The sequence below is a fragment of the Porites lutea genome, chromosome 5 (assembly GCF_958299795.1).
Source record: "Porites lutea chromosome 5, jaPorLute2.1, whole genome shotgun sequence".
In the NCBI taxonomy this organism is placed as follows: domain Eukaryota; kingdom Metazoa; phylum Cnidaria; class Anthozoa; order Scleractinia; family Poritidae; genus Porites; species Porites lutea.
In genome coordinates, this window is record NC_133205.1 from 7400299 (window position 1) to 7414775 (window position 14477).

The 14477-nt window shown below is 42.4% G+C and overlaps 2 protein-coding genes across 2 annotated transcripts in view; one reads left to right on the forward strand and one right to left on the reverse strand.

Moving 5' to 3' along the window:
• Nucleotides 1-115: 115 nt before the first annotated feature.
• On the forward strand, nt 116-6400 carry LOC140937085 (deaminated glutathione amidase-like). Its single transcript, XM_073386620.1, has 6 exons — nt 116-417; nt 1025-1180; nt 2572-2775; nt 4442-4552; nt 4923-5024; nt 5374-6400. The coding sequence occupies exons 1-6, from the start codon at nt 139-141 to the stop codon at nt 5539-5541; spliced, it is 1020 nt and encodes a 339-aa protein (XP_073242721.1). The 5' UTR covers nt 116-138; the 3' UTR covers nt 5542-6400.
• Nucleotides 6401-6945: 545 nt separating this feature from the next.
• LOC140936373 (intermembrane lipid transfer protein VPS13B-like) overlaps nt 6946-14477 on the reverse strand; it is a 39744-nt gene continuing 32212 nt past the window's right edge. Inside the window, exons 33-37 of the mRNA XM_073385839.1 lie at nt 13750-13955; nt 13340-13642; nt 10848-12783; nt 9958-10267; nt 6946-8262 (exon numbers count right to left, since the gene is read on the reverse strand). Coding sequence (XP_073241940.1) covers nt 7794-8262; nt 9958-10267; nt 10848-12783; nt 13340-13642; nt 13750-13955 — 3224 coding nt within the window. The 3' untranslated portion in view covers nt 6946-7793. The remainder of the gene's footprint in view (nt 8263-9957; nt 10268-10847; nt 12784-13339; nt 13643-13749; nt 13956-14477) is intronic.

The following is a 14477-nucleotide window of genomic DNA, read 5'->3' on the forward strand; positions in this document are numbered from 1 at the left end:
ATTCTTAAGACAACGAGCCTGCAAGTCTGCAGCTGTAAACGCGGAAACCAATGTTACGTCATATAACCGACTCAAGATGCCATCCTTTCCGAATCTCTCCAGGAAGATGTGGATTACGAAAGTTAGTTTTGTAAATCGATGCTTTTAAGAGCGGCCAGACCAGTATTCGTTGCCTTGGATGCAATAAGAAATTGCAGTTCACGTGGAAGACCTCTAAAAAGAAACTGTAGCTTCATCATCTTGTTGTGTCGTCGAGAATTTTCTGCAACAAGGGGAGTTTGTCAATCGAATATGGAAAGCCCTTCTAAAGCTCCTGCTCTCGTGGCAGTTTGTCAGATGAACTCAACCAACGACGTGGATCGAAATCTGGGGATTTGTGAGGATCTTGTGCGGAAAGCTAAGTCAAGAGGAGCTAAGGTTAGATTCCTATGTTCGCACATGAGGAAGGCCATTTTGTATTCAATTCTTAGACCCATAATTCAACCTTTGCAGTCACCCATGCGCCCCCCCCCCCCCCCCCCCACCCCTCCATTTCCTTAAAAAAAGGCAATCCCATCTTTTTGCTCGCGAACGTTGAGGCCATCTGCACGAAAGAGGCATAAAATGCCAACTTTTGCATACATGACTCTTGGTTTTTCTTTTGGTGCTTTTGCACTAGTGACACGCACCTTACCCTCCCCTCCCCCCACTATCCATCTCACTAGAGTATTTTGAGAGGGATGTTATTTCTTTACATGCCATCAGCCACCATTTTCCAAGGTTCACAACAGATTACATTATGTTAAACCTATTTAAAAACAGCTTTAATTTATTTTATAGCTCTTTTAATTCAGCACTGCTTGTGAGATCATCATCATCATCATCATCATCGTCATTGTCATTGTCATCATCATCATCATCATCATCATCATACTATTATTATTATTATCATTATTTGGGTGGATATTGGGTGATTTTAAGGTAATCCTTAATAGGGACAATATCAGGATCATGAAAAACATATATCATACATCATCCTTTGCAGGTTGTTTTTCTCCCTGAATGCTTTGACTATGTAGGTGAAAACCGTGAACAAACACTTTCCATGGCTGCTCCATTGGAAAGTACAAGAATGCAAGGCATGCGTGACTTAGCTAAGGAACTCGGAGTGTGGCTGTCTCTGGGAGGATATCATGAAAAGGTTTCCCTTAATTTGTTCTTTGTCCTCTTAGTCTTAGTACAATGGAGGTCAAAAGTGTTGGAACCTTTCCAGTGAGATAAGGCAAACTAGCAACCCCTCCCCTCCCACCCCAAGCAATTTTGAATTTTGTTTTGCCCACAACATTGTTAAGGGGGGGGGGGGGGGGTGGGGGATGAAGGGATGAACCCAAAGCCGATCGAAAAACCATCATAAGGAGCAGAGTCCTATGTAACATTAACTTGGGTTTTTTTTCACACATTCCCACATTCCTTTGGTCTCCATGGAGATTTCAAGGATAGGATAGTTGATGAGCTCAAGATAATGGGCAAACCCCCTTTTATATTTATTAGCTTTTAATTTAGAAGCTAGCCGAACTTAGCCATGGAGACATGCATTGCAAAGCATTTAACTCCACAAACTCTGGATCTGGAGGTGCGGGGTTCAAGCCCCGCCCGTCGTATTGTTTCCTTAGACAGGAACTCTACTCCACTTTGCCTCCCTTCCCTCAGGTGTATGACATACATGTATTGCTGGGGGGTAACACTGCAATGGACTAGCATCCCATCCAGGGGGGAGTAGAAATACTCCTACAGTCGGCGACAAAATGAGTTGAGACACTTCACCCAAAAGAAGGCTTTTTTACATTTTATGAACTTCAAAAGGAGGAAATATAGCTTTCCTCCCCCATCCCCTCTGTACAATGTTAGGCCCTTGTTCTAGCTACCTGTAGAAAACAACAAACACCCCAACTTTAAATGGAGGGGACAGGGGAGGGGTGCGGATTCTTTTGTTCTCCGAAGTCACCCTATTTAAGTACAATGTCTCAACAATTTTGTTGCCAATTGTAGGCATGCTTCATGGTAATGAAACCAGGATAAGCTCTGGCTGTTTAAGCCTTTGGCTCCTGTGGGTTTCTACCTTCACCTAACTTAGCCTGATCTAAGAACTGTTTTATCTAGTTCAGCAGTACAGGATAACAATATGCGTACTCCTCTACTTGGTAAATACATGAACATGGAGAAAGTTGGGGTTATGTAGAGTTTTTTGTTTTAGAAAAGAGGCAGATCCAGAACAATCATAAGCAGGGGGGCTGTGAAGCCTTTGATAGATCCCTCCACACTCCTTACTTAAAAACTAAAGTTCATATTATTACTGACTAAAGAATCCTAGTTAAGACTCTGGAAGAAACTTTTATAATTTAAGAGAGTCTAATTAATGAAAAGCGACAATGACTCCAGTCAAATGGGGGCAGTGCCCCTAATTGGTAAATCCGGCCGTGGGATCAAACAATTTGATAGTTCAGTAGATCTACTTTCTCCTCCACATTTCTAAGGCAATGTGTATATATATGATTATGTCCAAAACTTTGTTATTAATGTCAATACATACAGGGCCCTGCGGATGATAAACGAGTGCACAATTCGCATGTGTTGGTTGATGATCATGGTTCCATAGCAGCTGTTTACCGCAAGATTCACTTGTTTGATATTGATGTTAAGGATGGGCCTCAGCTCAAAGAGAGTGATGGTACTATTCCTGGTGACCAGATAGTTCCTCCTGTCCCTACTCCTGTGGGAAATGTTGGACTTGCTATTGTATCCTTGCTGGGTCATGGGGGCATAAAATAACCATTGACTATGAGAAAAATGTGCTTTGTGTCATACAACTCGTCAACTAGCATAAGGCCTTATCACCACTATAGAATAATTATTATTGTTCATGTGAGATTTTCTTCAACTTTAATGAATTGCAAAAACTATACAGCTTCCATCTTGTTATGCACGTGCACAGTGGGCCATGTGTGATGGAAAAATGGGAATGTCCCAGTTGAAAAAATCTTTAGTTCAACTGTAGATGCATCTCTGTCTCTATTGAAACTTCTTTCAGTGGGCTAAGCCCTTCCCCTGGGGGCAGGGGTACTCCCTGTAATGGCCTATATGGGGAGGCTCCGCCCAAAAGGGGTACCTTTTTCAGGTTCCAGGTATATGAAAGGGTAGGGATTTCACTTGTTAACGTATGTGAAAGGGTAGAGAAGTCTGGCATTTCAGTCTTAAAAAGCCTAAAAGGGCTAACAGATGCATATTATGGCTTTGAAAAAGTCAAGAAAACGTTGTAACCCAGTTCTGATTTTGTGATTATTCACATTTTTAAGACATTGCATTTATAGTATTTTAATGGGATCAAAGTTCTTAACTACGTATGTGAAAAGGGTACCAATTGTCAATAGAAGGTATGGTGGAACCTGGATATAACAAAGCTCTATACTGTATCTTAATGAAGTCCTCAGTATAACAAATAATATTATGTGTCCCAGTAGTAGTAAAATATATGGAAAACAACCTCAATTTAACGAAGCCGTGTTGTAGCGAACAGATTATTCCAGCCCCTTGGCCCTTTATTACAACGAGGTTGCACGGTAGACAAAAGGGGTACATTTTCTGTCAAAAATAGTATATGAAAGAGTAAGTTGGATCTCGCAGTGGAGTCCCCCATATAAAACTTTTTTGAGTACCCCATCTCCCTGGGCCCTTTCATCAGAGAGGACACATAATACAACACCCACTATGCCAGGACACAATTTAGTCTGCATTTTGTAGAGTTAGGGGTATGATGTGACCCCCACATGCCAGCTGTTGCCATCCAGGCCCCAGTTGTTCATAAGGTGGAAAAAGCTATTCACCGGATAAATCTCTACCCAGTGAATATTGCAATTGGCTTCCCTAACACTTATCTGCTGAACAGTGATTTATCTGATTGATTGCAGTATCTAACATTTGAACAATAGGGGCCTTAAGATGTGGCCATTATGTGGAGGTTTTACTAACAGTGAATGTCATAGTCAGCAATGTTGCGAGTGTCAATCATATCTAGGTCTCAAGTGACAGGTCTGGCTGCAACACAGGGTATCCGTGAAGGGGCTTTTCAAGAATTGTGCTGGTTTTCAGAGTGTAACATTTTGCTCCATGTAAGGGAATCCGGATTCTGAAATCCGAGAAATTTTTGCTTGTGGAATCTGGAATCTGGAAATTTTTACTAGTGGAATGCGGAATCCTGGGCTTTGGAATCCGACATACAGCTCAAAGAATCCGGAATCCCCCCAAAAATAATTGGTACCCGGAATCCAAGTTCCACTGACAGAGAATCCCGAATCCATGGCGTGGAATCCGGAATCGAAGACTCCCTTGGATTCCCTTACTTGGGGAAAACACTTTTTCTTTATTTATTGTCGCATCCTTGACTTTCTTAATGTGATTTGTAAAGTGCTACGATGTTCGTTTCCCAGAGTTGTCCACCATCTTAGCACAACAGGGAGCCCACATACTTACTTACCCATCGGCATTTACACAGATTACTGGATCAGCACATTGGGAGGTTTGTTTTACTTGTGAACATAGCATTTTGTAGATACAGGTGTGTGCTTGTTCAGAGGATTTAGTGTCGTTTCGTACTACGACTCGTTTAGCAAGCGTCTTAAGTCGTTTCGCTAACGTGCTAGGTCAGTTCCCCAATTTCTTTAACCTTATCAGTGCCGTAAAGAACGAGTTATACACACGTGTATCGGACTTTTACGTATCATGGCTGAAAGAACCAGGTTTATACATGTATGTGTTATGTTCGTTTCGTTTCGTGAGCGAAACGATTAAGACGTTAGCGAGCATGAAAAGTTCATGACAAAATGAGCAGACCCAAAAAAGAGTTTTAGATAATGGTATTCTTTTTATTTCAAAATATTTGTTTCCAGGTTTTATTAAGAAGTCGTGCCATAGAAAACCAGTGTTATGTGATAGCTGCAGCACAAACAGGACAACATAATACCAAACGAAGATCGTACGGCCATGCTATGGTAAGAAACACGCTTGTTTGTTGAAACAGTACGTAAGAGTAAAACAGGCGATGCAGACAAGCATGTATCCTAGAATAGCATTTCAGAACCGTAAACCGCGGCTAAGTATAGAGATCTATTGAGAGTTGTCCGATATACCCGCACTGTAACAGTCCGTGTAATCCATGGAAAACTTAATCTTCGCATTTTGGGTGATCGCTTAGGAGAAGTTCGCTTTTGATCCTCGCATTAACTATGGGATTAGATTGCAAACGTAATTGTATCGCTATACAATTTTTGCGTCTCAAGCCGTCACAGTAACACATCTTCAGATTGTCTTTTGATGTTTTTTGTTGTTATCCAACTGTAGGTCGTGGATCCATGGGGCTGCATGATTGCTCAGTGCCGGGAGGGGAATGATGTGTGCGTTGCAGAAATAGACCTGGATTATTTGAACAAAGTTCAACAACAGATGCCTGTCATGAAACACAAGAGAGACGATCTGTATGGAAAGTTGAATTCCTCACCGAAACTCTGACAAGATTTTATTAACAAACAAGTAGTCGATCTCCCGAAGGCCAGGGGAACGGAGGGGAGGTTATAATCCCATTCGACTGTTTCAACAGCGTGCGCTCTTATTGGCTGGTTCTAGGTGACATAACACCTGACGATGACACTGTTTTCCTCCATAAGTTTCTTAGAAGGTAACAGCGCTTTCTAACTCGCGCCGTGTTGACTTCTATATTTGTTTTATTCATGCCTTGATTGATCTCTCTGAAAAAAAAACTAGTGCCGTTTATTTTCCAGAATCCCAATTTTCTATCCGCTTAAAATTTCCCGAAAACAAATTTAAACCTTTCACTCGGGACCAACTGTTTAGTGTCAGTATTAATGCGCATCCATTTACCTTAACTTAGGTTACAGTAAAACTGAAACTTTAGCATTCATTAACTACGATACACCCCCCCCCCCCCCCTTACAATAGTTTCTCGCGCATGCGCACAGCTATATTGGCCTATAAGTGCCAAGGTGAACAGCTGTTTCGGCCATATTAGGCCTTCTCGGCATGAAGCAAAACACGGCATTTGGCGCAGGCTAGCTGCCGCTGCGTGAGGACGACATAGTGTATTTCTCTCGCTGGATTTTGGTTCTCATTCTCATCACCGTAACGAGTCACCCGCTGGCAGAGGCCTCTTTGGAACGCAACGAGAAGATTACACTCACGAATTGTCCACCTTTTATTTCTCATAGTGCACGTATCTATATTACCAAAAGTTGATAGTCACATTTTTAAGTCTTCCAATAACTGTCCAGCAGATACGCTCATTTTCTCCATGAAAGTACAATTAAAAGTCTTGTAAAACAACCCTTTAGTCAAGTGTACTAAACATACTGTGTTCTGTAAACTGCCAGACAGGGGTAGCTTTGATACCCATCGACTTTCTCGAGCGTTTACTATTAGTGAGCCGGGGAAAACTCCATTTTCGATGTTCGCTGTTTCGACAATTCAATTTCACTTTAAGATATGCATGGTCGAGAAGGGGTAACTGTTGAGGAAACACAGTTACAATTTGCCATTTACTAAACGAGTAAAACACAGGGTACGATTTGCGACCATAAAGCTTCTTTGGATCGTTTAGGGGGACAGCATGAAGTTCAACAAACAGTTCCCATTTGCAGATCTCCCATTTTACACCCTGTTTGCTCCCCCAACATTTTGCATCATCATTGTCTTGGTAGGACTGTGATACCCAGGAGAAATTAAAAGCAAAGGCTATGCAAAATTTTGGAGGGCAAACAAGGTTTATTATGGGAGATGTGCAAATGGCGAATGGGACACTTCAAGTGCTGTGTTCCAAACTGCAAATACAACTTATCTTCACTATTACAGAATTCCTAAAGACCCTGGAGCACCGGGTATGTATTCTTCCGTCACAATAGCCATGAGAGCGTCGTTAACAGGTGGCTTGCTGCTGTCCACCATGCGTTTTGCTGTCCCTCCAAACGATCCCTATAGTCCTTGCGATCATCAGTCGTACCTGTTTCCCTCGTTTAGAACATAGCTAATTTGTACGGCAGGTATATTGAATGATAAACACGGTATTTTCGTCTTTTTTAATAAATGAACTTTTACTTAGATTCTTCCGCAATATTCGTTTATTGTTCACTTCTACGAATGTTTTGTATGAAAATATTATGATGAATTCCATTTTATATGGTTTCTTCCGCTATATTCTTTCATTGTTCACCTCTAAAAATACTTTATATAATAATATTATAATGCCTCCCGTTTGACCATTTATGTTAAATAACACGGGAGACATAATTGCTTTAAATATTCCAATAATTCACAATTTATCCCTGGATCAAAGAATGCAAAGTCAATTTCTAACTTGTATTACAATAGAAGCATCTGATTACACTTCAAATATCTATTATGCAACTTTTGAAATAGCGATATTTGAGATATATCTGCATTTGAATGTCCCTTCGGTAGCCAAATACACATACATTTCCAATGTAATGTACTTATATGGATAGAAATCTAATTGTAAAATAACACCCAGGTCGCACCGGACCTGCACGCACAGCACCTTCCAGTACGTTGTTACTAGACTAACAGTTGGCTAATTTCATGTTTTTAAGACAAACGAATTGTGAAAGTTTGCTGGCAAATACGAAACTAATCTCAAATTATGTGGTTATCATTTCATCGCATTTCACATTTTAACTTGACACTCTTAACGATTTAAGGCTCAAAAGAAGTTGAATTTAACTAAGTACTAAGTCCTATTCCAAAGTACAGTTTCTCTTAGCCGAGTGGAATTGTAACATCAGAGTTCTCCGCAACATGGGGTCAAGAAGCAGTACAAACTTTTGACCGGCGTACGTTAAATCCCCTTCAGATGCATCTTGGGAAGCCAACTGCTCCAACGCCTGAGCCCGCGCATCTCGAAGAAACTGTCTCAAGCGGTCTGAATCACCACTGTCATGCACCCCGTCATCCTCCTCCTCTCCTTCCTTAGTGATCACTGATTGGTGCACAATAGACACGCTTCTATTATCTTCCTCGTTTTCTTGCAAGTCAACATCCCGGATGAAGAGGGTTTGTTGGATAGCGTCAACCGCTGAGCCCACGATAAAGAGCGTGTCTCTTGTCAGCAGTATTGTCCCTTCATAGTCATGCCCAGATGACGTTACAACTGTGACGTCCAAATGGAGTAGCAGATCGACATCTCTCTGATGATGAAGCATTTTCCTGTAAACGAACAGTGTCTGGCATTAAAAAAGTATCCTTCAAAATAGACCACTTGGTGGGCTTCGTACCCTAGCATTCGAGTAAATGTGAGGCTGAGGTTGACCTTGTCTTGATACAAAACCCTTTGATGTTCTTATGAAGATTATGTTTGAAAGATACTACTTAGCATAGAAACAACATGATTTACGTGAAGAAGAAGGCAGGAAGGACTAAATCAAAACAAGGTCAACTCTAGCCTCGTTTCTGTCTATAACTGTAAAATGGTCCATTATTTCTTATTTATTTCTTGGAGGGCAAGTTTCATTGATCGACAATAGAGTTTTAGATCCGAGTTTATCGCGAACCTCTAACCGCGGTTTGCGGTTACCCGTTTGCGGTTCGACGTTCAAATATAATTCGATTTAGATTGGCGGTGGATTAAAGAAGTGTATTGTGGTTTATTTTTCCATTTAGAAATAGAAGAAATATCAATCAGTGAAAATAACAGAAATTTACGGTAACGCTGGGTTATGTAGCAGCAAAGAGCTGTAAATTCTTACATTAGTTCTTCTTGCAAATTTACGGCCGTCATTTGAATCAGTAGCCATGAATGGCACTTGTATTCAAGATCCAATAGGATTTATCAAATTTAGCATTTCGCTCGAATTTGTGCCTCTGTTAGTGGATAGAGACTTGCTCCACAAGATTTTTGTATCATTACGTGCGATAAGACAAGAATTATAAGCTAAAAACTTTCAGGTACATGACATACGTGAAAACCTACCTCCTCACGTTAAAAACGCACGTCGTAAACCTCAAACATGACGCGAAAGACTTGTCACGTGACTTCCAGCGGTTAGAGGTTCGCGGTAAATTCGGATCTAAAACTCTCTAATGACGTTATTTGGCTTTCAAGGAAAAGCAAATTATCCGAGTGTCCTATACATTGTACTATCGAATAGACCTTCTTGTCTCGTTAGCAGGTTTAAAGCCCGTTTTAACTCCAGAACAAGGTCAATTCACATAAGATAAAAGATTGATAATAAAGACAAAAAGGTCTTTTATCGCCAATCCATAAACTACAAGGATAATGGGTACAAGCATTCTGTTCAAGGATTACTGAGATCGTTTGGGTGGACAATATAAGCAATGACTTCAACCCATGCAAGGTAATCCGGATTCCGGAGTCCGAAAAATTTTTGCTTGTAGAATCCGGAATGGGTGAAATTTTTGATTGTGGAATCCGGAATCCTGGGCTTTGGAATCCGGAATACAGCTTAAGGAATCCAAAATCCCGCAAACGATTGGAATCCAGAATCCAAGTTCCAATGACACGAATCCGGAATCCAGTACTGGAATCCGGAATCCGGAATCCACAGCGTGGAATCCAGAATCCAAGAGTGTCTTGGATTTCTAAACATGGGGCGAAATGACCGGTCAATGGTTGTCTTAACATCTGGCAACGTTAATCATTGCTAATGCTTTTCCACACAGACAATCCCACCCTGTATTTTATAGAGTGGCGAATTCCGTTAGAGTTCTGTTTGCAGCAAAAAGAACTGATTTTCAGAGGATTGACTAATTTCTTATTTCAAATGCTTGAGAACATCTAAATCGTCGTTAGCATTTGCTCTCGACCCTTTCAAACGTGAGCAGACGACAACAGACATCATATGATTTAAATATAATGAACTACGCAAGAATTGAGAGCAGTACCAGAAGTATTTTAAATGGCTGTTTTTAGCGAAGAACTGCAGTCTTTCTCCAGGTGTGAACACACGGCTTGGCAGTTGAGTCAGTCCAGCTCCTTGGAGTATCCCTTGACCCGTCTGAGAAACAAGCTCCATGGCGCCCCCTAAAGGCTTAGTAACCACGCCTAGAAGACCTTTGCCCACTCCGGTAATAATACCGCTGGCTGCCTCTCGCACATCACTGGCTCGCCTTATCCCCTGAATGGGCTGATCTACGATACCGGCGACGGCGCCAAGAAGACTGAGGCCGAATCCTCCCAGGCCTTGGGATAATCCTGCATGAGAACGCATTTGGTTACTTAAAAACAACAAAGCGCGCACTTTTTCCATAATTTTAGGTAACTTTCAAATGTTTAAAACGAAAGGGAAGATGTTTTGCGTTGTTTGATAAGGGAGAACTCATCTTTGGTAGATATTGCAAGCATGAAATATTGACGTCTTCTCAACCGGGGCATTATAGGCGGGCTTACGCGTTTGTGTAAACTATTGCCCAGCTTTCGTGTAGCAATAAACTCTAATTTACTGGTTTCCATAGTTAGAAGTTTAAAGCGAATAACTTTGGAACTTATCAACTAACATTGTGACCACTGTACCAAAAGTTTTAATGAGGTTAGCTTAGTAAGGTATTCGGGCCTGGGAAAAGGTATTCTCCCCGGCCCGCACCGTCAATACATTTCGTGACGTAACCGAGCGAAGCCACCCATACGAAACGAATTGACCAGGCTGCGACAATTTTAAATCTAAGAAACTAGGCTGTTTGATTTTTTTGCTGCGTTGCAACTCTGGAACCTAAAAACTAACATTATGACCATTATACAGTTAGCTTTCGTGAAATAGTGCATACATCAATTTTACCTGTCAAGACTTTCTTTGGCTTCCTACATCTCTGCTCCTCCAGCAGCTTGAGATATTCTCCATCCATACTAAGTCGGTCCAGATTACGAGCCATGCTAGAAGCTAGACTTGTGATAGAAGTCAATGCACCTGTAGAAAGATGCCTTACAAACGATGACATACCTCGGGACATGCCTGAAACGAATGCCCCAGGACCTCGGGTTAACCCATCATACGGGAAGTAAAGGAAATCCGCCACTCCCTGGCTGAAACTACGGACTAATCCCGCGGGATTTCCAAGGAGCTCCAGAGAGCCCAATAACCATCCGGCTTTGAAGAGCGCGGCGGTCAAGTAGTGATACGAAAGCTTCTGAATGAGTGCTGAGGCGGGAAGGAAAACTGGAGACAAATGAAAATGACCGAGTGACAATGGAGAATCGTCTACCGATAAAAAGAGTTTTACCGAGGCGTGTAACGTTACATTCACCGTCAAGGGCGTGATTTTCAACTCGCCCAATAAGAATGGATGGATATTGGAATGCGTGACATCCAACACCTTAAAGCAACTAAAGTGTTGGCTTTCAGCTGATTCGCTAGACTGAAGCAGCGAGGGCGGTAAAAAGGACGAAGCCATGCTGCCAAGTCGGTAAAGGAATGTGTCCTCGATATACAAAGTAAGTGGTTCAAGAGAGATGTCCACACAGCTCAAGAACACGCCACTCGAACTTGTGCCAGGCTCATACACACATTTGATACAAGTCAGCGGTTTGACTGCAGAGCTGCTAAGAGCGGGTCGCCTTGTTGATGAAGGTTTCCTTGGTGACAGAGGAGAATTACTTGGAACAAGGATCACTTGAAACTCGAAATTGTCATCTTGCAGTTGATTGTCAATCTGGAATGCTCCGATGCGTAGTATCCATTCAGGGCATATCCGACCATTATCTTCTGAAATTCGTCCCACCGAATGCGTTACCGCTACGCCTTCGGCAGTCAATCGGAGAACTTCGTAAGGGATTCGGAAGTTTGTTATTTCGTCAATAACTGTCACACTCAGCTGACAAATGAACAAGTCTGCGTTAATAACCGATGTAGGTGTCGACACGATCTGATTGTTGCTTGAATCCGCACTGTTGCCTTCGTAAGGCTGAATTTTTAAGCACGTACAAAGTCGTTCGCGAGTTACATTTATCATAATTTGCCCCCGACCCGGCAACGTGACAAAGGACTTCCCTGGAGTATTCAAGTCAAAACTCTTACTCCAACCCTGTGGGACCTCGGTCGTCACCTCACTAGCAAGTTCTTCGCTATCGGCACCATTCTCCGATATTTCAGCCACGTTTACGTCGTAAAGAGCTTGAATGTGCATTTCAGGAAGCTGTTGAACCTCACTAGAGGTGGCAAACCATTCGCGCATGATCGGAAGTTCGTAATACGTAGAGCTAAATGCTGCAACTTCCGGAATCTCACCAAGACCTTGAATTTGTTCCATAATCACTATCTTCTCAGAAGACTCACTCACGTGACTTGGACTCTGCGGGGGGATTGCCTGACCAAACTGAAGGGTGAAGGAACAGTCATTTTGAAGGAACAAACGAGGTGCTGGATCCGACGCAACAACGATGTACACAATTCCATCAACGACCTGTGACGTCACGACGACCGGAAGTGTGCTGCGTTCATTTAAGGAGACCGCGACAGATTGACGGGTCACTTCCGGTGTGACAGATACAGCTCGTGACCATAAAAGGCTGTTCGGCTTGGCATCTGTGGGTTGGCCTTGTTCGTGAAAGGCTAAGAATAACACAGGCGAGGTCTGACCGCTGAAGGACGCGTTGCCTTCTTCGTCAAGTACAACTGAGGTTGACGATGGTACATCCCAAGTTTCAACAGGAGTCGCGGTCTTAGGATCGCAAGAAAGATGAACCAGAGTAGCTCTGTTAAAGCTTTGTGGTGAAACCTGAAGAGAAGCGGGTAAAATAGTTTAAGAATTATACCGTGTGACCGTAAAATCTCAGTTGGAGTCAAAACGGTTGAAACAAGAGGCCATTTGCACGATGGTGTCATTTTACTACTACGACCGGAATCCTTTTCGTTTTTCTTTCATATTTAAATTTGGTAACTTCAGCGAAGTTAAAAAAACCAAAGCTCTAATTCGCACAAGAAAGCAAAACCCTGAAGGATTCTGGTCGTAGTAGTTAATTGACGTCATTGCGCAAATTGTCTTTAAGCAAAATACAGACGCTTCATTATTTAGAGGGGTTAGGGGTGGGGTCAATTTGTTTAGTTTAGTAACGTGACCAATCACAGCAGACTCAGGCAATCCCAGGAACCAATGAAAACTCAAAGCAAACAGGTGCTAATTCAAAGGAAATGCGGGTGAGCAAGTCAAAGTGGCGCGAAACTTTTTATCCAATCAGATTGCGTGAAACTGAAAAATTTTAAGCAACCGCAAAACCCCGTATCTACAATAAATATAAATAAATAATTTATTTATTTAGTTAATAGTAGAATACCTTTTTGCCAGGAGATATTAACACAGGGTGCACAACAAGCGGCCTTCCAACATTATTGATAATTTGAAATCTCTGCCCAATTGATATGACTTCAATTCCTCTAAACGTTCGACTTGTGATTGACCATCGGGCTCCGCGAATATCACCCGAACCCAACAAAAACGCCAGTGGAACGGAGAGGCTGTCTTCGGTATCGTTTGCCGTTGCTTTTCGGCTGTTGCTCGGTGAACCGCTTGGGAAAGGAACTTCCTCGGACCAAGCTGAAGATTTGGCTTCCAAAAATGTTCCGAACTGCACTGTACCCTGTAGAAAGAGAATCGAAAAAAATGTTTTTAAACAACAAAAACAATCTGACAAGATCTGACCAGTGAACAATAGACAATAAAACAGTAGATCTATCGCGGCCATACCGTGATTCTGTGCGGTGCTACCACAGAACCTGGAGATACAAAGACTGTAACCTTTCGTTCCAGATCTCGGACGAGCATGGGAACCGCAGTGTTATTGACCAGAAGACACCATGGTAAAACTTCGACCAACAGCGAACTGAGATGAGGCCACCGTTTTATCACACGGCACTGTATCTCAACAGGGGGGACTGGAGACGAGTTGAAATCTAAGAGGCCAAAAAGTCAATTTGTTATCTGCATTACAGCCCTAATGAAAACAAAAATACGTAGAGCCAAAGGTAAAGGTAAAGAGTCCTTACTTTACGTCGTTAGCTAGAAATAGTCGTCTGACAAACCAACCTGACGCTGACGGTAGGCTCATGTAACTACCCGTCTCCCCCCCCCCCCCCCCCCTCCCCCCTCCATTAGTACTCCGATTTACGGGTATTCAAAGCTACTTCAAGCTACACGGAAAGGAGAGAAGTCGAAAAAAGGATTTAAGGTCAAACCTGGGAATCGAACTTGGGAGCTCCCCAGAAGAAGGCATTGCACTAGCCGACTGTGCTAATCCTTTCTCCTAAAGAAAGCTTAAAGGAAGCCATTTCGAACTTAACTGGGAACGGATAAGACCTGCTCATGAGAAAAGAACGGGATTCATAAGTTCCTTGCGAGGTGCCCCCCCCCCCCCTTCCCCGCCCCTAGAAGTTCCTTTACGACCCAGTGCAGTCAGATTAGTAGACGTGTTGTGA

Coding starts and splice junctions, on each gene's coding strand:
- LOC140937085 (XM_073386620.1), top strand. CDS start 139: ATGCTTTTAAGAGCGGCCAGACCAGTATTCGTTGCCTTGGATGCAATA. Junction 1,181..2,571: donor TGGGAGGATATCATGAAAAG/GTTTCCCTTAAT, acceptor CAATACATACAG/GGCCCTGCGGATGATAAACG. Junction 2,776..4,441: donor GAAATGTTGGACTTGCTATT/GTATCCTTGCTG, acceptor TGATTTGTAAAG/TGCTACGATGTTCGTTTCCC.